This window comes from Rousettus aegyptiacus, unplaced genomic scaffold (assembly GCF_014176215.1).
Source record: "Rousettus aegyptiacus isolate mRouAeg1 unplaced genomic scaffold, mRouAeg1.p scaffold_m13_p_3, whole genome shotgun sequence".
NCBI lineage: Eukaryota > Metazoa > Chordata > Mammalia > Chiroptera > Pteropodidae > Rousettus > Rousettus aegyptiacus.
In genome coordinates this window covers 131,724,005-131,748,156 of record NW_023416306.1, presented here as the reverse complement: position 1 = coordinate 131,748,156, position 24,152 = coordinate 131,724,005, and the positions used below count along the sequence as shown (strand labels likewise).

Genomic DNA, 24,152 nt, shown 5'->3' with positions numbered 1-24,152 from the left:
TAAATCATCTTCAATGGCTGTATAATATCCAACTGTATTACGTACCATAATTCATTTAATCCCTTCCTGCTGTACATTTAGATCAATTTCAGTTTTTTTATAACTGTAAACAATGCTATGATGAGCATCTTTGCATAGTCTCCTTCATGGCCCTGGTTTCCAGAAGTGTCTATTGGATTCCCCTGTGAATGTTCTGACACACTGGCCAATGCCCTCTCTCTCTAGATACCTACACCCCCATCCACAATATGCACAATGACTGTTTCAGACAGGTGTGACTGAGAATGAAGAGAGGGATGAGAGCTGAGATGCTTCAGGTGTAAACTCATCATTAATGAAGGCTCCTTAGGCCACATGGAAGTGAGAAAGGAAAGAGCATATTTACAATCAGTTTCCATGAGGTTTCAGCATGGTTTTGAAGGACTAGGAGATAAAGAAAGAAAGGTAAACTGGGGTCCTCTCACAGGAGGCTATGAATGCCAGGTAGCAGTCTGCAGAACATTCAATAGTTATCTATTTGGCACTATCCTAAGCCCAAATCTCTGCTAGAGCCAAGGAATTATAAAGCATTATCAGTCAAGAGTTTATTGTTTGGGGGAGAGAGCCAACATGAAACCACACAACTGGATAACAAGACATTGGCTGATGAGGTACGCACCATCCTCAGGGGCCAGAAGATGGAGACGAGCGGTTCTCACTGTATCTAAACCTCGGCACAGGCCTGACTCTACCCAAACAAGCAGAGAATCTTAGCCAGTGTCTCAGAAGACTAAGTGTTCAGGCTGGGCATGTGCCAGTTGTAGCAAAGGTATGTTCTTTGTTCTGGGAGGGATCTCACTATCTTCCCCTTCCTTCCTGTTCCCTCAAGCTGCCGAGGACTGATGGGGAAAATCTCACCACCTTGGGGCCCGATATCCCTCAAAACTCACGGTCTTTGATCCATGTGGGCCCTAAGCATGCTCAGCAAAGGCCAATCCTTCCATCACCATGCTCGCTCAATCAGTTCCTCATCCCATCTTTAGATTTCCATTATCTTCTCTCAGTTTTTAAAATTTGAGCTGGAAAGCCATTCTTTTTTTTTTTTTTTTTTTTAGGATTTCCAGCTACAGGTGCATTAAGAATGAAAATCTTCTGGAAAGAGTTCAGTTATAAATATTTTATACTGAAAGTTGGGATCCCTCCAGGTTTTAAGTCCTTATCTTTAGGACTCTGATGCTGAGAGAGATTCTTAGGGAGAAATAACCAGGCAAGTGTAGACTCATTCCCACACCTCTTCTCTAAATCACCTGACTCAAAATAGGTAAACAAGACATCCCTAACTGAAAATTATCAAACAGACCTTTACTCTCTGACCTGACCCTCCCCCATCTTTCTTTCCCACTCCCTGCTCTGTGCATTTGCTTCCAGATAGGGCTCTTACTGCCGTTTCCTTTCTCTCCTCTGAATTTTATTAACATGTTAAGTCTGACCCACCTTTAAATAAAACAAAGCCTTCTTTCACTCTGTATCTCCCCCCCTCTCAGCATGTCTCCCTTCCCATTCAGAGGAGCCTCTTAAACCACAGGGTCAGCAGTACTCACTGTTCCCACTGCTTGCCCTTCCATTTGCTTTAAATCTTTTTTGGCCCCTCTTGTTACCTGTGTCAGGAAGGGCTTCACTGTCTACCCCGAAATCCACACCAGATACCTGCAGCTCATGCTAGTTTCCACTTTCTCCCTCAAGAGACCAGATCCCAGTGGCTCCATCTCCACTTCCTAAACCCCTCCCCTGAGCTCCAACCCCATTATTGCTTTCCCTAGCTCCCTGGCTGGCTAGGATGAGCCTGGCTGCTCTCCTTGCTTCAAGTCTCAAACCGGTTGTCTAAATCACAAATATGACCATGTTATTTCCTGCTTTAAGTCCCTTTAGTAACCCCACACACTTCCAGGGTAATGTTTAAAGTGCCTCAAAAGTCACATCAGGTACTTTGTGACCCAGCTTCTGCTCATCCCTTTCCCATGGGCTGCCCACTGACTTGATTCCAGCCACTCTGAGCCACCTGCATTTCCCTAGATGTGCCCACCTCCCCCTACCAGGGCATAGGGAGGCAGAATGGTTCAGTAGGAGCAAACACCTCTGCACCTTTAAGATACAGTTCAAGCATCATATTCTCCACAGATCTCTTCTGCCTGAGTTCCCAGATGGAATGACTCCTTTTGTGCAACTATCCCCAGTACAGGCCTCTGGCTCAGTACTCTTAACCCACTACTGGCCTTCTTGATTTCCAGGTCTACAAGCTCTACATAGAAATGCACGGTTCCTGAAGACACCCAGCTCTGTCAGCCTCAGGATGTGGGAGGCTGAGGAGAAAGTTCTGAAACAAGAAGAGAGTCATCCCAAGGAAATTATAAAAAGACTTACATCAAGATGATCATTGGATGGAACATAACAAAGCATAACAAAGCAAGGAGGAAGTTTTAAAATAAACTTTATTTGGAGAGGCGTTCAAATATAGAAAGGGGAGATTAGAATCGATCAATCCTACGGGGCTAGGCTGGAAGTATCAGTGTGAATTCATGATTATTTTTAATATCTAGTTCTTTAGATTATATATCTCTATCTCTCTCTCCATATTTCTCTATCTTTATATTTACTTCCTTGCTCTTCAGCCAGGCCTAGAAGAAATACTCCAGTAGCAATGAGCACACTCAGCACCCAGATCTTGGTTTCTAAATATATTTCTCAATTAAGAGGAATCAAGATTTCCTAAAGAAATGACTGATTCCAGGGCTAGGGCAGGAAAGACAGAAGATAAACCTGGAACATCTTGTTAAGACAGAAAGTAAGGAAGTGTTAAAAAGACACAGGAGGCTACTAGAAATCTGGGATGGATTGAGAATCAAAATAAATCAATGCAAAGGCTTGTAATTTTGAGTAAAATAGGAATCCATTCATCCATATTGATAAATAAGCAGATTGATAAGTAGGGAGAAAAGGTGTTTTTTAGAAATAGAATGCCAACCAACCAATGTAAAAGAAATGATTGTGTTAGAAAATCACATTTGATAAGGAACAAAATAATTACATGATCTCAAAATATCTCCCCACGAATTACTGGTTAATTACAAAGGTGAATACAGTAAATTTAAAGTGGAAAAATCTGGTAAGACATCAAGTTAACCAAGTGATCAGAGTTAACTTCAGCATTAACGGACCGACATCATATGCCAACCTAAGGTGCACCGAAGGCAGACACATCACTTCCGTGATGTTCCCGCCAATATGCAAAACCTTAAATCTAGTCACGGGAACCATGAAACCAGCCCAAAGTGAGGCACATGCTACAGAATACCTGACCTGTGTTCTTCAGAAAAGCCCAGGTAACAAAAGGCGGAGGAACTCTTCTGGATTAAAATAGACACATGTAATCATGTGTTACATTTAGCTGTAACACAGGATCCTGTAACAGGAAAAAGGGAACTGCTATAAAGGACATTACTGGGACAAATGACAAAATTTAAATACGGACTATGGGTTAGAAAACAGTATTTATTATATCAATGTTACACTTCCTAATTTTGATAACTGTAGTTATGGTTATAAATTATGAGGGACTGTCTCTGTTCTTAACAAAATGCATAGTGAAGTTTTGGGGGTAAAGGGATACAATGTATGCAACTTACTCTCAAATGACTCAGAAAATACATGTATATATAAATGAAGCAAATCATTAAGTCACAGAGCATATCTGGGTAAAATGTAAACACTTGGGAAATCTGGGTGAAGGATATATGAGAGTTCTTTAAGATAGTCCTGCAACTTTTCTGTACGTTTGAAACTATATTAAAATGCAAAAAGTTACAAACAAAAAAAAACCCCCCACGAAACCAACAAAAAGGGATGAGTCAGAATTATGGTACACTCTATGGAAGCCTTACAATGACACAGCCTTACAAATAAAGTTTGTGAAGCTATATAACAATATAGAAAAAATGCTTATAATATGTATAGTGTTGAATAACAAAAGCAGAATACAAAATATTTTATGTGTATATTATTACAACTATGTAAAAGCAATCATATAAAAAACACTAGAAGGATAAAATCAAAAGTGGTAATAAATATATTGGGGAATAGGAAGAAACTGAGTGACTTTTTCCAAAATATAGACCTGATGAAAACAGTACTTGCCAGCACTGGCATACCCCCCACCCTCAGGCTGTGTACTGGAAATCAGTACTGTTTACTGGATTCTCTTGCCTCAGGCTGCCCCGCCGCCAACCTTAACCATCCACCAAAGAGAACTGACAGAGCAGATCAGGAGAGCCTAGGATAGAGGCATCTTTGGGGGTGGTGGGGCTGGGAATGGCAAAGCTCCTTTGGTAGGTTGTCTGCCAGGTGTGCTCCACTGAACAGCCTTGCAGTCCCTCTGACCACCGAGCTTAAGCAGCTGTGGATACAGCTGAGGGGAAGCCCAGTAAAGGCACATCCGAGCCTCTCTGGCCAGGGCAGTACAGAGACCCCTTTGAAGGCCCTCAGCTTGTGCTGTCAACACTCAGGAGCTCTTAATGGCATGCTCCCTCCTGGGCAAAGACAGTAAGGCTTCTTGGAAACTCAAAAGGTTTAGGAACTCTTGGATGATCTTATGTAGAAGCAGAGTGCCTGGCTCTTTATGAGGATAAAGAGTTAAATCCTTATCAGTCCTTTATACTTTTGAGGACTGTGTTCTGATGGGTGGCAAAAAGAAGTTCAGAAAACAAGACTCAGCTATCAGAAGGCGAGACTCAGAGCAACCTGGGCATCTGAAAGTCTGTCTTGTTTTGCAGAAGAATCAGTTTTGTCCCTCTTATTATAAAAGACATCTTTAAAACTCCTTCTCTAAAGTAGGAATAGGAATTAGAAAGATTAAGAGCCTCTCAGAACATGTAGGTGAAGTAGATAGAGAAAAAGCAACTCCAGTTCCATAGCAAAAGGGAAGCAGCAGCAAAAGGTTGTGAACTCCTGTGGAGAGAAAATTCCTCTAGCTGGGCATCTTGGGCTTAGGAATATTCCAGGACTTCCCAACTGCACCCCAGCCTAAAGCAAAAAGCACCACCATTCTGAGTCATATGACCTGATTTTAAAATATTTTATTACATAATCTTTTCATGGCACCATCAGGAGTAACAGAAAACGTTATTCCCAGTTCCTAACCACATCCTGAAAAATATACATTTGTATTTATATATTTATATCAATACTCCACCCCTATCCTATAATTCCACCACCTATTATAGGTCTTTTGCTTAAAGCAAGAAACTATTCTCTCAGGTAAGAAAATATATATGGAAGCTAAACGAAGTAATGGTTAGAGTGACTGGGGACAGCTTGGTCATGGGGTTGGGAAGGAAGGGGTGAAGTCCAGGCTAGGCAGGATACATCGCTGGGGTCCAGCAGAGGTGGAGGAGGACAGTGTATAAAAAGGCAGCGTCAGGCAGGTGGGCTCTGGTGTTCTTGGTCCATTAGGAGATGGCCTTTGCCTCAGGAAGGAAGGCTTCCCAGTACTTTGCCAGCTGCAAAGAAGTGGGGACAGTAAGCAGTACCCTCATCTAGTGGCAGAGCCTGATGATGGGAGGGGAGTGAGCACAGTGCCACAATATTCCCCCAAGTGCCTCAGCCACCCAAAGAGAGGCCTTAGCTGAGGCTAAGCTGAGGAAATGGCTAAGCTAAGAGTGGACCTTGGGAAAGACTGGCCAGTAGCCACATTGTCCTTACATCTCTCTAGACTTCGGGCAATCTCTGAAGACAGTCTTGGGTCTGCCCCAGAGGAAAAACCCTGCTTAGCAAAAGACTACGAGATGCTCCATGTTAGAGCAATAGGACCTACTTTGAATCACTGATTACAGCTGGGCCCAGCCTCCCCAGAAGCAGAACCAGCCATCCTGTAACAAAGCCACAAGTAGGCAGCTGGCCTCTAGAGCAGTCATAGACGATGAAAGTCATGCATAACTTACATACCTGCTGCTGGGAGTACAGGAGTGTCTCAAGGTACTTGATCACGTGGTTTTTGAAGTCCTTGGATTTCTCTTTCTATAGGAGACAGGATTCTACACTGATCACTCAAAATAGTTGCTTCTTCCCCTTTTGACAGGATTTATTATTGACTAAGGTCAAACAAGAAGAGCCTCAGGAAGTAGAGTCAGAGGCTGGAATAGCTATAATTTCCAGCCAGACAGCCTCTGCCAAGGTCTTGCAAGGCTTTCTTGCATGGCAGGGTATAAGGAAGGGGAAGAGACAGAATAGGGGACCAGAGGTATGTGACAACTGCAAGCTTTGTTTTGTGTCTAACTTTTCTGGTCTAGAAACAAGTGTAGGACAACCATTATGCCTTAGGAAAAGGCTCACAAACCTGAACAAACACAAATACACACAAACACAGCCACGCCAGTTCACAACTGCCAAGTCCCTGGCACCTCCATTTGTCTCTCTACTCAAAAGACTTGGACAAAACCAACACCCCTACTACAGCAGGCACTGCACACCTGCAAGAAGTAAGAGCTTCTACCTCACCTCGAACCGTATCACTTCTTTTCGGACCACAGTTGAAATCCTTTCAAAGTCCCTTTCATACTGAGTCACCCGCGACTCCCACTAGAAAGAAAAAGGAAAGAAAGGATCACTTAATGTTATATCGGCCCCTCTGGGTAAGATCAGATGCTATATGTGGAGATTTAGCATGAAAGTCAGAGTCCAACGGGAGGCCACCTTTAGGGCTGGCTGGAAAAGAGATGCTTGGTACCCCAGGCCAAGCCTTGTCTCTGGAAAACCGGTTACTCCAGAGCCTCTGGGTTAGATACTCACAAGCAGGGTTGGGATCTCCAGAAAAGTGATTTAGTTCTCATGAGGGGACATACCTGAATCACCTGGAGCTTTTCAAAGCCCCAGCCAAGGACCCCTCAGACAGAGATCCTCACTTGGCAAGTGTGGGTGAAATGGGAAGAGAGGAGGAGTGCCGGGCCTCAAAGTAAACCCGGACTCCTGGACTCATTCTCAGAGGCATGCCCAGCAGCCACTGTCCTTCAGACTTAATGAGCTCTCTTGCCTGCTGCGGAGTTCCAAACATCTGGGTGGGATGGGACCAAGGCTCATTCAGGAACCAGCAGAACACCCCTGCAGGGCTGCCTTAGTGGCCTCACCTCTACAATCTCATCCTTGGCCTGCTGCAGCTTGTCAGGCTTGTTGGCCCACAATAGCCGAGCCTCAGCCTCCCGCTTCTTCTGCAGTGTGGCTTGAGCATCCTGCCAACGCTGCCATGTCTTCATGCGCTGGTCGAAGGCAGCCTGTGGGGGTGGGGAGTTGGGGAAGAGGAGCACAACCAGCCCTTCAGGAGCCCCACTGGCTCTGCCTCGGGGGCTCTCCCAGCAGCTGGGCCAGGGAAAGACCTAGCAGGGCAGGTTCTGCAGCAGAGCAGTTAGTGCCCAGCTGAAGTTTAATGTCAAAAAGCACAAGCTTAGGTAAGACTCCTCTCCAAGCCTCCAGTGGGCCAGTGCCATGCTGCTTCATGCTATTCCCAAAGCTGGATGGCTGGGAGCACAATAGGTGGCCTGATGCCAGTGCTCAATACTATGGCTTCTGAACGACCTCCCTCAGAGCAGTTAGTCCACAAATATGAATGCTTTTCCTGATTAACAGCCATGTGCCAGGAACTAAGAATACAGTGGGGAATGAAACACATGGTTCTGTTTTCATGGAGCTCATAATCTAATAGAAAAAGTCAACATTATATTAATAATTACCAATAAATAATTACCAGTATGCAAAGTACAGAGAAAATAAGCAGGGTACTATAATAAAATTGGAGACCTAACTTAGCCTCGGAGATATATCTGGGAAAGCCAATCTAAAGAAGCAACCTTTAAACTGACACCCAAAAGAGTATACCTGGTTAGCTAAACAGATCATTAAAACACTTAGAGCCACCACAAAGACACACCAATTTTATCCCCTCAACACACTCAACTGCTCTAGGCTAGAAAGGCCCCAAGAAGCTCCTCAAAATCCGCTTGCTGGTTTTCCCTGGTTCCAGTCCCCTGACTAGAATCAGCATTTCCCCCAAGGACAGTTGTTGGCCTAATCAAACCATCCCACATCCCCAATGGCTTTGCAGGCTTCAAGAGATAGCTTGGGCGAAAGATCTATGCCTGTAGCCGGCCTCCCAGCCCTGTTCCATTTGCTCCCCTTCCCTGCTAAAATTCCCTAGATGTTTTCTAGGCCTCCTTAGTATAGGCCTTGGCCAAAACTTGAAACTTAAAAAGTGAAAATGCCACCAAATTCACTTTCCCCAGCAGTGTCACTGCTACTCACCTAAAATTTCTTAACAGTTCAATGTTAAAGGATTAGGTAGAGGGTGACCTCACATCTAAGACTCAAGCCTCAGCCCCAGGGTAACAGTGGTGCAGCAGCCCCAGGTTCAGGAAAGACCGGAAAAGAAATATTTGCTCATGTCTCCAATCCCTCCACCAGCTCATGATCATGAGAGCAGGTGAAGAGTCTTGGAGATAAGCCCAGCATGTGGTTCTGAACTCTAAAGCATGCTGCCCCAGCATCTGGAGATGGAGGTTAGGCCTCCCTCACCCCATCCATAGGAGCTCAGCCTGCCTAGGGGCCATATGTTCTCCAGGGCATGCTGCCCCAGCATCTGGAGATGGAGGTTAGGCCTCCCTCACCCCATCCATAGGAGCTCAGCCTGCCTAGGGGCCATATGTTCTCCAGGGATCCCAAACAATGCTCCTCTCTGAAAGCTTCCCCAGAGAGCGCCCTTCCATGGGATGGCTCTCCAGTCTAAGTGCTCTGACCAGTTCTAAGAATTCCAAAACAGTATACTTTTCCAGCCTCTCATTGCTCTGGAGTTAGCAGCAAATCAAATAGCAAAGGGAGAAACCAAACAGCAAAGGGAGAGGACAATGAACAATCCCACAGGCTATATTAAGCAACTCTACCCCCGAGGAAATAAGAGCCCTACTGGGAGCAGCTCAGCTGTTGACAACACAAGAGCTAGCTCCCTGGTCAGAGAGTTGTTGGGGATGCGGAATGCAGGTGGCTTTGTTCTAACTTAGAGACTCCCAACCCCGACCTGGGGCAGAGTCTTTACAGGGCAAGTGCCAGGCTCCCTCCTGGCTCTTTCTTCTATCTCTGGGAGGTCATGCGAGAGCTAATATCACTGCCCAGTGAAGCTTCCATGGCTGCTCTGAAAGGTCATGGGAAACCATACTGTCCCGGTCACCAGGAGAGCAGGGGAGGTGCTGGACCTGAGGGGCAGGCTGCAGTGTTGTTACCAGTATGGTCAGTACAGCACACAAAGGGCTCTGGTGACAAGCTCTCTCAGCCCCCTGGCCGCACTCCTCCATGCAATGCCAAGCCGGTTCCATGTAGTTACCTGACTGCTCACACTGGAGGACAAGTGGAAGCCAGCAAGAGCTCCTACCAGGGCAAAGCCACCGCTTACTGTTAAGGAGGCAAAGAGCAAAGGACTGAGGAAGTCACTGCTCCAGGGGGACAACAGTTCTGTAATAAGCCTTGTCTGAAGAAAGGAGCACAGAGGACGCTGTGTAGCTTCAACAATAAGGAGGAGCCTATTTGGAAATTCAAAAGTGGTCTTTTCTCCTAATGAATTTTAAAAACTGGCTCTGGGCCTCTAAATGACTTAATGATATCTAGCTAGCAGTTAAAAGGATTTTGTGGTTCACAAGATATCTTCTTTCTTGAGAATAAGAAAAGTTATACCTATTTCGAGGTATAATGGATGAAACTTTCTTGGGAAGGGGAAGAGCAAAGGAAAGACAAATTAAATCAAGGGGATGAGAAAGAGGAAAGGAAACAGAAGCTTACTCGAACTATGGCCAGGAGGCGAATGTAGTCACTTAGGAGCTCGGCAAGGAGGAAGAAGTCATTGTTGGCCTGTTCCTGGTGGAGCTGTTCAATTTTTTCTTCCACCTCAGCCAGCTGGGAGAGTGCCCGTGACAATGCTGTGTTATCCTCTGAGCTCCCGAGCATGGCGAGACTCTTTGCAAACTGGGCTGTGTTCAGCGCTAGCTCTGGAAGGAAGACAGCAGAGGCCTCTCATTTCACAAGGTAAAGGGATAAGTCAGCTGGCATTGCAGGCATGTCTCAGCAATGCTGCTCCCTGCATATCCAGCAAGTATGGGCTCTGTGATCCAGTCACTTACACCACAGCTAACTATATTCAGAAAGTGAGGGGAATGCGGCTTGGTTGGTCACATGAGCAGGGAGAGATACCTGCTGTCATGTTTCACTAGGTTAGGCCTACCTGGAAACAGCAGCTCCAGTATTACAGGAGAGCCAGGGGCCAGTTAATACAAACAGGCCAAAGGAATGATTCTGATTTCTTATGTTAAAGCTCATGGTAAGAAGCCTGTCTGCAACAGCGTAAATCATGTGCACACTGAATATAGTCTTGCATGTTCTATAGCAGCACAAATTTTTTATGGGAAGGGCCAGATAGTTTAAGGTTTGCAGGCCACAAATGGTCTTACTTGTGCTCTTTTTTTTACTCACCCTTTTAAAAATGTAAAAACCATTCTAGCTCAGCAATGACCAAGGGCCAGACTTGGCCCATGAACTAGGCCATCTTTTGCCTACCCTTACAATGGCCTCATTCTAATAGGTTTTTTTTGCCTGTTTAGATTTCTGATAATCAGCATGTTAAAGGCAGCGAAGGAAAGCTGGTAAATTTTACTAGCTCTTAAGCAAATCTCACCAAAGAAAAGTGAAGAACGGTTAGGAGATATATCTCATTTCCTTACATTTACAAATTGATCATCTGACCATGTAGCTAAAGTATGTGACATCATTTTGTGAATATAACCCACCAACTCAAACCGTACCAACAGAAGCCCTTGTCCAAGGTCAAGCTGTATCTGGGACAGCTTCCATGTGCCCCTCCCAGGTAGAAAGTACAATGCCCACAGTGGCCGAGTCATGTTTCCTGCCAGGAGATACAAGGCTTATCTTTTTGATCAGAACATCAAAGACCAGGTGGGCTGAAAATTTCAACTTGAATGTCTGAAAGGCTTGGGAACAGCGTGCCCTCCCAGCTCCAGCTCACTGGAGACATCAATTTCCCCCAGCTGCATTCCAGAGGTTATTACCTTTCCTATGGTTGACTAGAGTTTCTACAACAGCATGCAGTTTCCGTAAGCGCTGCTCCTCACACTCTACCTCCTGGAGCTTCTCCTCAAACCACTGAAACACACAAGCCCAGAGCTTTAGTGGAGGCTACTCAAATAGGTATAGAGAACAGTCTTTCCTTAGTAGTCTTTTTTAAAAAGGGACTGAATTATCTTTGAAAGAAAAGTCTCTAAACTCAAAAATTTTAAGACTCCTCACGGTTTCCAACCCATAAGCCTGAGGGGGTAGGGAAAGCTGAGAGAGAGGCACAGGGCTACTCACAATGTCTGATTCATTCATCTTGATGGTCATTTTGCTGACTGCATCTGTGGCTTTGTTAAACATCTTGAGGAGACCAGCGCCGCTCAATGTCTGGGTACCCACAGCACGTGGCAGCTACAAGACCAAGAAGGCAGGGATGGCAAGTTATCTGCTGCCCCCGTTTTAGGTTCAGAAGAATCAGTATCCATCAGGTGGCATGCCCCAAACTTGCCAAACACATTATTTGAACTGTAGACCATTGTTTTCAAAGGCAGTTAGACAAACCCATCACCAGCATGTACAGAAAGAAAAATCAAAGGACCACATTAAACAGAATCGGAAAAATTTTCAGCTTTTGATATTGTGTGCAGAAAGTAAGTAGACTGTGAATGTAGCCAGGTGATCTCACATTGAGACTGTCTGCCCATCTAGGCATGAAATGCTTAAATACCAAGCATGCTTTTGTTAAAAGTCAAAAGTTCTTTCGGATTACCATATTCTGCACACAGCTGGATTTAATGTCTTGAAAGACTTTGAAGGTATACTATGATTCCAAATGAATTTTTCCAGTATTTAAAAATTTTTTAAAGATCCAAGGACAGAAGCATATTTATTCAGATTGAGGCTACTTTTGGGGATGATTTAATCAAGCCAAGCATGCTAAATATTTACAATTTGAGTGGTTCTTACTGCTTACTGCTTTTTTCCTAAGGCATGGAAGGGATGCTGAAGAATCTATAATACGCATAGTACACCATGCTGAAAAATTAGATTTAGTGCTCAGGATTCTTAAGGCAGTAGTTTTCAACATGGGGCCATTTTGCCCACCCCAGGGGCCGTTTTGCCATGTCTGGAGGTAATTTTGGTTGTTAAAACTGGGAAGGGGTTTCCTATTGGCATCTAGTGGATAGAGGCTAGGGATGGTACTAACTTACAATGAAAAGGACAGCCCGCCTGCAACAAAGAATTGACCCAGCCCAAAGTGTCAATAGTGCCATTGTACACAAACCCTGTTCTAGGGGTATGAAGTGAGGATGAGTGGGCGAAAAGGAAGAACGAATTTAGAAATCCCAAAAGAGGAATGAAAAAAATTTTAAAAATTCCATTTCGGGGGGAAAATACCCACATACTTAGTCGCATTTTCTTCATTAGAATACTAAATATGATATGCAAATTAAACATAATTTTAGAAATAAAAACAAATAATCGTTAACCAGTGCCACCGTAATAAAAATAAATTTTTTAAAAATACAAAATGATAGCTCTACACTGTCATTTATTTCCTTCTGGTTATCTTTCCTATGAGATACAACATTGTTTTATTACAATTTCTTTTGATCCTTAATGACTAACATATTTCCACAGCTGTTATCTTCATGCTGTTTCATGTTTCGATATGCTTCCAGCAAATACGTATGAACATTTCTGTATACTTTCTGTTTATGATGAGCATAAAGTATTTATCGATATATTTTACTTAAGTCTTCAATTTTTAACAATTGGGCTGTCTCCAATTTTTCACAGTCATGAATAGCTTACACATAGCCTGTAAAAAAAAAAGACTGTCAACTTGAATCAACACTTTTGCTACATGGCAGTTCTGTGGTTTGTGGTAACTGTTTTGAACCAATACCTCTCAGATTCTGGCACAAAAAATGTATTCAGTTTGAGCCAAGTAGTAACCTATGAAAGACAAGCCATGGACTTGCCAAATAGATCATTCTGTTGATCCAATAAGACAAAACTATGTTGCGGTGTGACCTCTACAACCAGTTGTTTTTGACTAGAGGTAGAGCTTCTTTTATTTCAACTGCTGAAAAATACTTGTCACTCTTATGATATACTCTGGTATTAGCCTATCTGCATGTTAAATGTTCAAATATTTGTTGCATGAATGAATTTCATTTCACTAGGGGCAGTATAGACTATGAAATTCATTTTGTATAATACTAACCTCTTCTTTTTCTAAGAACTCCCTGACATCAGGGTCCTGTAACATGGTAGGATGATTCACAATCCTCTGAAGGTACCTATGGGGTAAGCAAGCAGTTATCTGGTTAGTCAAGCTGGCCTCAAAGGTTTTGGGTGTCATGCAGTGCTGGTAGGGGTACAATGTCTTTCATTACTTTAAAATGTCCTCAGATAAGGCACTTAAGTATGACTCTGCTTGTAAGCACATTCAAGTTCATGTTCTTCACATTTCTAAAAAGGGAAGGAAAAGAGTCAGAAAGAGACCTCAGAGCCATTCACATTTGATTGTCCAAGAAAAAGAATATGATTGCCTACTCGGGATGGGGAAAGAAAAGAAGCTTGTTTGTTCCAAAGGTAGGAAGGTAAAAGACTTAGAAAAACTTAAGAGAAAATATGGAGGTGTGAATCTTTAATTCACTCAAGTTTCTCATCTCTACTATCTCAAGTAAACGTCTCATAATTGAGTCACAGGTTTTAGCTACTCACTAGTTCTCATGTTATTCAGGAAAATAGTTGTATGGCACTTACCTTTCTAGAGCAGCTCTCCGTTTTTCAAGAAATTCTGCAGAAGAAGAATCTTCCTTCCCAACTTTTACTTTTGTCATTCCTGGAATGGGATTTAAAAAGCAAAAATAACCAATAATCATCATGAAAAGGATAAACCTGTAAAAAAGCCCACAGGAGGAAAGGTAATGAGAACAGCAAAGGTCAATTCTATGTCATGAGCAGAAATGAACAAAAGGTTTTTTACATGAGTCATTTTTAAGCTAGTACTTGAAGTACTGAAGATTCTAAACTTGGACATGCAGAGTCTGTGTTTTCTAAAAGGAGGCCATGCGATTCTGAGTACAGATCAAATAACTGATTGTAATGTGAAGGCTCCTTGCCCCTCCACCCCCTGACCCTAATCTCCATCCTATTTACTACATTTCAATCTGGAAGGAACAGCAATCGTTTAAGATTCCTGGATACCAACAGACACAGACATATGCAGCACACGCGCGCGCGCGCGCGCACACACACACACACACACACACACACACCCCACCCATCCACTCCCCGACCCATACACACATTCTGTGTAAGTTAAAACCAGAACCTCCTGTACCCAAGGAAAGAGAACAGTCAAAACTTGCTGTCTATTTCTCTAGACCTCATGCAATTTATAGGAAAACACCAGAAATATTTTTTTTCTAATAAGACTATACTGTTAATAGAAACAGTTTCACATACTAAGTAGAAAGTATACTACAGAAGAATGCAAAGGAAATAAATTCAAGCAGAAAAATTATAGGCTTACCAATTAGGCTCTTCTCAGGTGGAGGAGGGACAATGAAGCCATTCTGAGAGTGTTTCTCTGAAAGCTTCTCATAAAGACCCAGAAAGTCACTAAATCTTCTTTTCACAGCAAACTGCTTACTTCTGAACATTGGTAAGCTCATCTTGGGGACAGAAAAAACATAAGGTGATTTCATTCCAAATAAGGAATGAAGGAGTATCTTGAAAGTCATCTAGCTGACATCAAAGGAATCTAATTCCCAGATCCTTATAAATAACTTTCCCCGACTTTTCTGTGCTATAGTCCTCTCTGGCTGTCTGGAAGTCTACAGAGCCCTTCTCAGAATGGCTTTAAATGCATGAAATAAAATATATAGGATTACGAAAGGTAACTAATTAAATTCAAATACAGTTTCATTCCCAGGTTAAGAACGCTTGCTCTAAGGGAACAGATGCTGAAGTCTAGTATAAAGGTAGAATTCTATGGTCACTTATAACCGTTCATCCTATATTGACTTATTAAGGGTATTAGCTGCTAGAATTAAAGCAGCCAAACTAAAGAAAAGACAACAGTGGTTCTAAAGGAAGGATCAGATGAAATATCCACTCTTAGATACTTTAACCCCTAAAGTACCCCAGGATCTAGAACTTACAGGGGCCAAGTCAAAAAGTAGTAGAGAGCAACATAAGGGAAACTTCTAGTAAAAACTTCTAGTAAAAAATGTCTAGGCCTACATCATAATGAGAGATCATTTAATACTTACCAGATAGGCAAAATTTAAGGAGGTTGGCCTTGCCAATTGTTGGAAAGGAAGTGTATCAATGAGAACTTTTACACACTGCTAATGGGAGTATATAAATTGGTGCAAAGACTTTTAAAAAAATGTTTGTATTCCTTTCTTCAACATTCGTAAGACCCAGGGGAACTAACTACTGTTTATAAATTCTGAGAAACTCCTCTATGTGTACACTAAGAAATATGTGCAAGAATGTTCATAGTTCATAATTATAATTGGAAACATGCCAAATATTCACAACAGGAAAACAAATATATTATGCTATAATCACACAATGGACTGACTACAGCTACACACAACATGGATGGTTCTGAAAAACAATGCTAGTCAAGAGAACTCTATTTTTAGTATGATCATATTTTTATAAAACCCAAGAAAAAAGCAAAACAGTATATCATTTAGAGATACACATATGAAGACTTTTTATAAAGGAAATGAGGCAACTCAAGAGAATGGTTGCCTCTAAGGTGTGAGGCAGGGGATATGGCAGGGAGAAACACATAGGTGGAGTCAACAGTACTCATCTTAAGACTGGTGGTTGGTTCGGGGCTTCATTTTTTATGCTTCATAACGTGCATATAACACTGTGTGAGTTTTGTATGCATTAATATTATATAAAAAAGGAAGACCAGACCTGAGGGGCAAAAGGTTAGGGAAAGTATTAAAAGAAACCTCAGAAAAACTGACAATTTTTAAACAGGTGATATATAATTTGGGGCAATCCACCAAACTAGCTCAAAGCCACATAGTTCCTAAGGGGGACAGGACTATATCATGTCTTAATAAAACTTACAAAGTTTCACACTGAAGTGTTAGCTCTCTGGAAGAAAAGTGGAAAGGATCAGATGAGATTACCAAGGGGATGGATGCAGGCTTGCTTCGTCTTGAGTAAACTTGAAGGAAGATGTTGGCAAAGAAACTAAAGAAACACCCAGAAATAAATCCGAATGATGATCTTCTTGGTATAAGCACCCAAGTCTATTAAGGTGGTCATTAGCAGGGTCACTTAAGACTCACCTGTGTTGTAACTTTGTATGCTACATAGGCATTCATACCATCCCCTGTGGGAAAGAAAATAAGAAAGCAGGAGAGGATTGTTCTGTAAACCAAAGCAGTGCTAATCCTGTTAACATAAAACCAGGAATCATAAGCCATAGGAGCTCTGCACAAATTGGGATACTTGTTTCATCTCTAAGCTTTACATACTATGCTCCAACTTAGTTCCTACTTTACCTCAGGGCCTCTGTCGTGCATATCATGCTCCACGGATGCTGGCTGGGTCCCAGTTTGAGTTAGACAAGAGAGTCAGCCCCTGTTCAAAAGTCAGGCTCCATTTATCCCTTCCACAAAGCAGCGCTGGACACTGACAATCCATCAGTTGTTACCATGCCAATATTTGGGCTGGTTGCACACATCTGTCTAAAACCAAACAATTCTCTTGCTGTATAAAGCAAGAGGAGAAGGAAGCAACTGATGTCAAGAAAACAAGTAGTTCTACGCTAGCTAGCTCTGGGCTTGATTTGCTCTTTCAGAAATACTGCCAGGGCCCCCTCCATCAGTGCTGGTGGACACTGACCTCTCTCATCTAGCATGTTCACCCAGAGCAAAAGGCCTGGCCGGAAGAGACTTCGGCTGCCTGATGTCACACAAATCTCTCTTTCCTGCAGGAATTGTTTTCCTGAAACAGCCTTTGACTGTTAAATAATATGGGATTCAAGCAATTGTTTTTCTCTGTATTAGTGTTCTAACCTAGGCCACTTAGGGACATAAAGGCACCATTGACTCCCTGAGCACTGAAAAGACATACATTGGACTCTAGACAGATAACACTCTAGTGCTGGATTCCGATGTTTGGGGTTGGGTCTGTTCCCTTTTCACCCCTCAATTCCTCCCAATACCAAACAGGAAACCTCGGTCAACAATTACTATTTGCTTAAGCTTCTGAACTGGTCATGGGATGAGGGCCCAGGGGAAGAAGGTGCAGTACTGAATCAGCAGGGTCACACTGCAATTTGATTTCAGTGAGATGGCTGGGAAAGTACATGAAGAAGTTGGAGATTATACAGGAATAAAGAGCTTGCCTTATCTACCTCTCCAACTTTCACCAAAAGAGTATGTATAAAATAGAAATCATAAACTAAGTTTTAGAAATTACTTTGTACTTCTTACTAAATACTGTCAGTTCTCTTCTACACCACTCACTTTGTATTGCATACTACTTAGGATGCTTCCCGCTGATAAAAGGAAAATTTACTCTATAGAAAAAGTATTCAAAATTTCATTCACAGTTGAATAGTCATGGTCAATGTCCAAAAGGTCAATCCCATAATCTAATCTATAAAGATCAGTGCCTACAATTAAGGAAAGTCTAAGTCCATATATACGTACAATGTAGTAGTAAAACAGGTTCAGGATTTCTGACACTTTGTCTGCATATCAGCTGCTTTAACTGAGGAAATGTGTGAGAAAAAGAGAAATACTTGCATGTATATACACAGTTCATAAGGTATAGAAATGGCTAGTAATATAGCATTTTGTTGTTGTTATTATTATTATTATTATTTTTATTTATGCCTACAGCACCTGGTCTTCCTAGGTGGTCTCCCATCCAAGTACTAACCAGGCCCAACCCTGCTTAGCTACCGAGATCAGACATTGGGTTTGTTCAGGGTGGCGTGGCCATAGATCATGAACCGTGGTTCCACTGGGGCATGAACCCAGGGCCTTCTGCATGTAAAGCAGATGTGCTAACCGCTACACTATGGAACCACGTCCAATACAGCACTCTTTAATTTATGTTAATTTCCTAAATAATTTCAGAAAGTTGAAGATGGCATATGCAAATTACCAAGACTCTAACAAGCATATCCTGGTACAAGCTGGATTCTAATTTATTTAGATATGTGTGGGAATGAGAAGCACATGTTGAATAAACAGCCCACACAAACAGAAGGTGTTCTTATAAAGATCAGGCCTCGAATATAAAAATGCTTTAAGTAGGTGGTTTCTTGGCATCGACATGATTAAGAATCTAGACTATGGTGCGAGGGGATGACGGCTTATCATTAAAAGTGATTTGTGTTCAAAAAAATCTGATTTATGTGATCCAACCTATTAAAAGTTGAACTGCATCCTCTTAAAAAAGATATGTTGAAAGTCCTAACCCCTGTACCTTAGAGTGTGACCTTATTTAGAACCAAGTCTTTATAGAAGTTATCACGTGAAAATGAAGTCAGCGGGCTGGGTCCTAATTCAATATGAGCTGTCCTTATAAATTTGAACACAAAGACAGACACACATAGAGGAAAAATGATGTGACGACATCTAGGGAGAATACCATGTGACAATGAAGGCAGAGATTGGAGTGATGCATTTACTAGCCAAGGTATGTCTGAAGCTACTAGAAGCTAGGGCAGAGGCATGGAACAGTCCTTCCCAAGGGCCTGCAAAGAGAGAATGGACTTGCTGACACCATGATTTCATACTTTTAGTCTCCTAAACTCTGAAAAAATGTATTTGTTGTTTTAAGCCACCTCATATATGGTATTTTATTAAAGAAGTCCCAGGAAACCATTTCTCCCTTTCCTGGTTCAAACTTCTTGACTTTTAAATAGTAAAACAATTAGTATTATTTATTTGTAATTTATCTTATTCTACCAAGGATTTTAAAGTAGCTAATAACTAGCTTAAAACCAATGTGCTTATCGAATATTCATAAACCTTCAAGAGACAAGAGAGAATCTTAAATATATAGTCCAAAGTTTGGGTCCAGGCTCTAGCATGGACCACACTGTGACCTGATAGGTAAGCTATATTTCACTTATTGGTCCTCAATTTCCTCTCTGTTGGATGAGGGAACTATATAAGACGCTCATAAATATACTATCATGCAATAGTCTAGGAAAAGCAAAGCTTGACATTTTAACGACAAACCACTTTGGCAAACCACTTTGGCATAAAGCCTAATTAGACTTTATGAATTCCTGTTCCTAGTTCAGAATAGACAAAAGGTTGGAAATTACATTTTTTCTCTTAACTATATAAACACAACTCCCATTTAGGAAGACAAGATTGTGTACAGCCTCTTCTGTCAAAAACTATATCTGGAATAAGGAAAGTTGAGGCCCGTTGCTCTCTGATCACTAATAGCTTTCGCAAGCTTGGGAAATGAGAAGGCTATGCCAAAAATCCAAGCTCTGGCCAAAGTTAAGTATTGTGGTTTTTGAAAATCTAATTTCAACTTGACCAAGGTTCAGCCTGGGTCTTTTAGTCTTTACCTATGAAAGAGATGTGCAGACTTCTCCACTTCATTAAGATATCAAGAGTATCTGACAAATGATATGTAACAAGGATTCCAAACTTGAGGAAAAAAAAAAATTCCGTATCCCCGAATCATAGAACATGTGTTTTTTGGGTGTTTAAATGGAATTTATGATCTGAAAAGAGAATAAAATAGTCTCATCAACTCTGTGGGAGAAGGCAATGTTTGGATTTATAAACAGGGATTCTAATAGTACTTGATGTCCCTGATTTTTCTGCCTAAAGCCAAGAAAAGCCTAGATAGAGTAATTGGTAAATGCTGTTTCTGGCCTTAGAAACATAGTAAAGAGTACAATTTTACAGAAAAGATAGTGATGAAGCACTTTACATTGGCTAATTCAGCTCTGGAGGTAACCATCTGGAAATCAGCTAACTATGTTTTCCATAGCCACATCCTAACATCACAAGGAATCCCAAGTACTTACCTATCTTTTCAGGATCAGTTATACCGACTGTCAAATCAAATTGGTCTTCCTGTTCTTCTTCCTCTAGCTTTTAAAGAGAAACAATCATGAAAGTGGATATACAAAAAGGCTATTAACTTTACTCTGTATTAATCTTATATCAATATAACATCAAGATACAGCCTTCTTTGTATCACTGTTTAGCTCTGTCCAAATCCCAACACTGCTAATGAACCAACTTCCACAATTTTAAGTTAGAGTCTGCTCAAAGGTCTTTGTTACATTTATTCTTTTAAAACTTTATTTTGATCATAATGAATAATTACTAGATTTTGGAAAATCTGTCTCTGTCAGGCTAAAGAATGAAGAGAGACTACATTCTTGAATATGGGAGATTTAGACAGTAAATATCATTAGTGACCATTGAAAGCATTTGTGCTATCCTCCGAGTGACAGATACTCTGCCCAAGAAAGAGTCCTTTATTGGATTCTGGCTGTCCATTAACCATAAAGGTGTTCCTCAAATGTAATATATTCTCGAAGTTCATACTCAACTTCAGACTGGCAACACAGTCTTAAAAATCTAAAAGAAACAAGACCAATAATAGCACAGATTCTTACCTCCTCATAGCTTGGCTGGGGCTTAGAAGAATTTGTGGCTTCCTGTGCAGGAAGAGATATGAGTGTTTTGGCCGGCACCTTCTTCTGATGATTCTGTGTGCTGTCCAGGGATAACTCCACTGTGGCATCTAAAAATAGTCAATATTTTATAATAAAAATCAAGAATGGGTCTTTGATGGCTAAACTTCAGTTCTCTAGACTAAAAGACAAGAACAGCAGCAACCATTCTCAATACTTAGACTAAGAGAACAAGACTAAGACTAAGAGAACAAGAATCAAGAAATTTTTACATGAATAAAAAGGGAAAATGGTAGGCAAAGTATTCTTCTAGCACAAGCTTAACAGAGCAACTTTCCTCGTTTCTAAATATAACTACTTGGCTACCCTCTTCTACAGAGAATTTAGGCAAAAAGACTACACAACCAAAATAAATGTGCCAATTTATTTTACCCATAGGAGTAGTCCTATAAAACCTATATGAACCCTATTTGTTCTTGTTTTTATTGTTATAAAAGAATAAGTTTGCTTATCTGCTTTATAAGCCATTATGATAGAAGAGGCAGTTATTCTGACAGTAAAAGATGACATCAAAGGAAGAGTTAGGAAAACTATAAACTAGAAAAAATGGACCCAAGAAACAAACACAATAACACTTGGGAAAAGGCAATGTTTGCCACACTTGAGGATGGAACTGTTGCTTTAGCACAGTTTAAGAATTATTCACAACTACGGTTTTAGGTCAACTTGCAAAGATTAAGTTATGTTTAATATACACTGTCCAAAAAGGATAAAAAGACATGTAATATCTAAAAATCTTTCTAATCAAAATAGTTAAAAAAAAAAAAAAATAGTGTTTAACTACGGCCATGTCACCCTGAACAAGCCCAGTCCTGCCTAATCTTGGAAGCTAAGCAGGGTCAGGCCTGGTTAGTACTTAGATGGAAGACCACCTAGGAAAACCAGGTGCTATAGGCGTAAAAAATAAAAATTGGATTGCAAGCTGACAAGGTCTTCGCAATCTATGAGGTCAACCAAGGGTTGCCTCGCCTAAAAAAAAAAAAAAAACAACAACATAGTGCTTAAGAGCTGCCTTTGTCTATCTGGGAAAATCTCAGTTGAGCAGAACAACTCATTCCCGAACTGTTCTAGAAAGGGTAATTTTAAAAGAGCATTATGCACCTTTTTGGCATTAAAATATTTTAGGTAAATAAAAAACATGCATTTCAACTCAGAACAATGAAGCTCAAAGTTCAAAACCTAAACAGCTCAGTTTTTTTCCCCTTTTAATAAAGAAAAACAAATATCCATTTGGGATTAGGCTGATTGGCAGGTATTCAATTTTAGCCTCAGAGAATTCAAAGAAAGTGGTTTCTTTTTCTTTTTGATCCATTTGAAGCTAAAATGAAACCAGAGACAGGGGTCTGCCTATAAGGCATAACCAAGTTCTACCTAGATCAATATTCTAATCATTAAATCTGAATCATTCCTACCAACAAGGTTGCCACATTGTTAGAATCTGGTCCCTATCAGGAAAAAAGGAGAAGTGGCAGTATGATCTGATCCTGGTGTGGGAGTGAAAAACAGAAAAAGTATACATAATAAACATCTCAGGATGGTAGGATTCTTTGAAGCAAGCAACCAGCTGAAGTATGTTTAAGATATTCACATCATGCAGGCCCCACATAAATAATTAAGTTAATAAATGTGTTTGGAAATGAAACACATGGTGCTTCTCATTTAAAACCTTTGGCTTATTAAAATGCAACTAAACACCTTTTGAAGAGCTGTGCTGCGTTTTCTACTGAAATTCATGTGACGAAGACGCTAAAACTTACATTAAAATTCTTTTTTCCCCATTCTCTTGATAAGAGTAATGGAAAAGCTTTTGGGCTCCACCACAGAGACTCTGATCATCACTAACTAATCATGTGGAAAATAAAATCAGTACATTTAAATTTCTACAGTCAATATATAAAACACATTAGAAACTAAGAGTCCTACAGTAAATGTTTCATTGTAAGCATTCCTTTCTGTAAATATCTATGTCCTTTTTTTAGCAGTGAGGCAGTATTGGCTGCTTCAGAAAATAGTAGGGGAATGAAGAATCCTCATTAGTAATCAGTATGTCCCTAATAAAGATCTTCTACATGTTCAGGTACATAAAACTTAACCATGCGGGTAACCTAGTCACACTAAGATTTCAGGTCTTCTTATAAGGAAAGATCATATAAAATCCCAAAGACAGAAAAACCTTCTTTTCAACCTGCCACATAACTAAAGATAACTCATCATTTGCATTTCTCCTCCAGAAACTTTATCCAAAACATAATCACTACCAGAACGAATACTGTGCATTTTAAATCAGATTAAAAGAACTGGAAAATCTAAATCTTCGCAGACCTTCTACTGTCTTCCCTTTCATGTCTTTTAAATTCCCTACCAGAGTTCTAATGTGAATCTTTCCAAGATCTTACCCTCTGCCTTCTCATCTCTTACCTTTCCCATGAGAATCTCAGTTACATGGCAGTTTCAACCTCTAAGATTCCCCTATCTCCAGTTCTTCCCTCTTTTCCCACATAGAGTGCCACAGTTCAAATCATATTGTGGGCCATTTTCCTTTGCATTTCAGATTTAAAACATCCAAAACCCAAATCCACTTCCCCCCTAAAGCCAGTTTCTTTTTTAGAATGTAGTTCTTAAAATGGTATTGTTTTCCTCTCAATCCTTGGTCTTGAAACCTTTAACTATCTCCAATCTCCATTTTTTAATGCCCGTTATATCCAATCACTAACACCACAACTTGTTGACCGCTCTTTTGAAGAAAGTTTTCACCTTTCCCTTCTTAATTCCACCATCTATTTTTGATCTTGGCCATTTTATTCTTGAACTAATTTGTGAATGCTTTCTTCAGTTAGAGTCTTTGTCCACTAGAATCCATTTTATATAATAATTCTACTAGATCAGTCTTCCTAACTAAAACAATACTTTACCCATATTACTTTGCTTATTCAAAACTGCCAAAGGCTCTTAACTGGCATGAGAATGAAATTTAAACTAATTAATACTGACATCCTCCTTCTCCTAAACTACATTTCTAGCCCTATCTTCCATGGCTTCTCTAAGAAGCTCCTGTTTTGGTCCTGAAGGTTTACTGACTGTCCCATGTACTTCCTACCCAACCACTTGTACTCTTTCTCTTTTTCTCCTACATAAATTCTTCTTCCAGGGGTCTTCGAAGGTCACTCTAGACCAGAATTTCTCAATGTGGGTACTTTAGAGACTTTGGGCTGGGTAATTCTCTCTTGTGAGGGGCTTCCCTGTGTATTCCAAGGTTTTTAGCAGCATCCACAGCCTC

The 24,152-nt window shown here is 41.0% G+C and overlaps 1 protein-coding gene, 1 non-coding gene and 1 pseudogene across 3 annotated transcripts in view; all 3 read right to left on the bottom strand.

Annotated features, from left to right (window-relative positions):
* Nucleotides 1–1,072: 1,072 nt before the first annotated feature.
* SNX1 (sorting nexin 1) overlaps nucleotides 1,073–24,152 on the bottom strand; it is a 36,846-nt gene continuing 13,766 nt past the window's right edge. For both annotated transcript variants that reach the window (XM_016141092.2, XM_016141091.2), the window contains exons 3-15: nucleotides 20,798–20,925; nucleotides 20,198–20,264; nucleotides 16,470–16,513; nucleotides 14,678–14,819; nucleotides 13,906–13,984; nucleotides 13,361–13,436; nucleotides 11,428–11,541; nucleotides 11,127–11,220; nucleotides 9,847–10,052; nucleotides 7,155–7,298; nucleotides 6,529–6,609; nucleotides 5,977–6,048; nucleotides 1,073–5,531 (exon numbers count right to left, since the gene is read on the bottom strand). In XM_016141092.2, the coding sequence (XP_015996578.2) occupies nucleotides 5,481–5,531; nucleotides 5,977–6,048; nucleotides 6,529–6,609; nucleotides 7,155–7,298; nucleotides 9,847–10,052; nucleotides 11,127–11,220; nucleotides 11,428–11,541; nucleotides 13,361–13,436; nucleotides 13,906–13,984; nucleotides 14,678–14,819; nucleotides 16,470–16,513; nucleotides 20,198–20,264; nucleotides 20,798–20,925 (1,298 nt within the window). In that variant the 3' untranslated portion in view covers nucleotides 1,073–5,480. The remainder of the gene's footprint in view (nucleotides 5,532–5,976; nucleotides 6,049–6,528; nucleotides 6,610–7,154; nucleotides 7,299–9,846; nucleotides 10,053–11,126; nucleotides 11,221–11,427; nucleotides 11,542–13,360; nucleotides 13,437–13,905; nucleotides 13,985–14,677; nucleotides 14,820–16,469; nucleotides 16,514–20,197; nucleotides 20,265–20,797; nucleotides 20,926–24,152) is intronic.
* LOC118600575 lies at nucleotides 18,024–18,139 on the bottom strand (annotated as a pseudogene).
* TRNAV-UAC lies at nucleotides 18,149–18,221 on the bottom strand. The gene has a single exon. It is a non-coding gene; the product is annotated as a tRNA-Val (tRNA).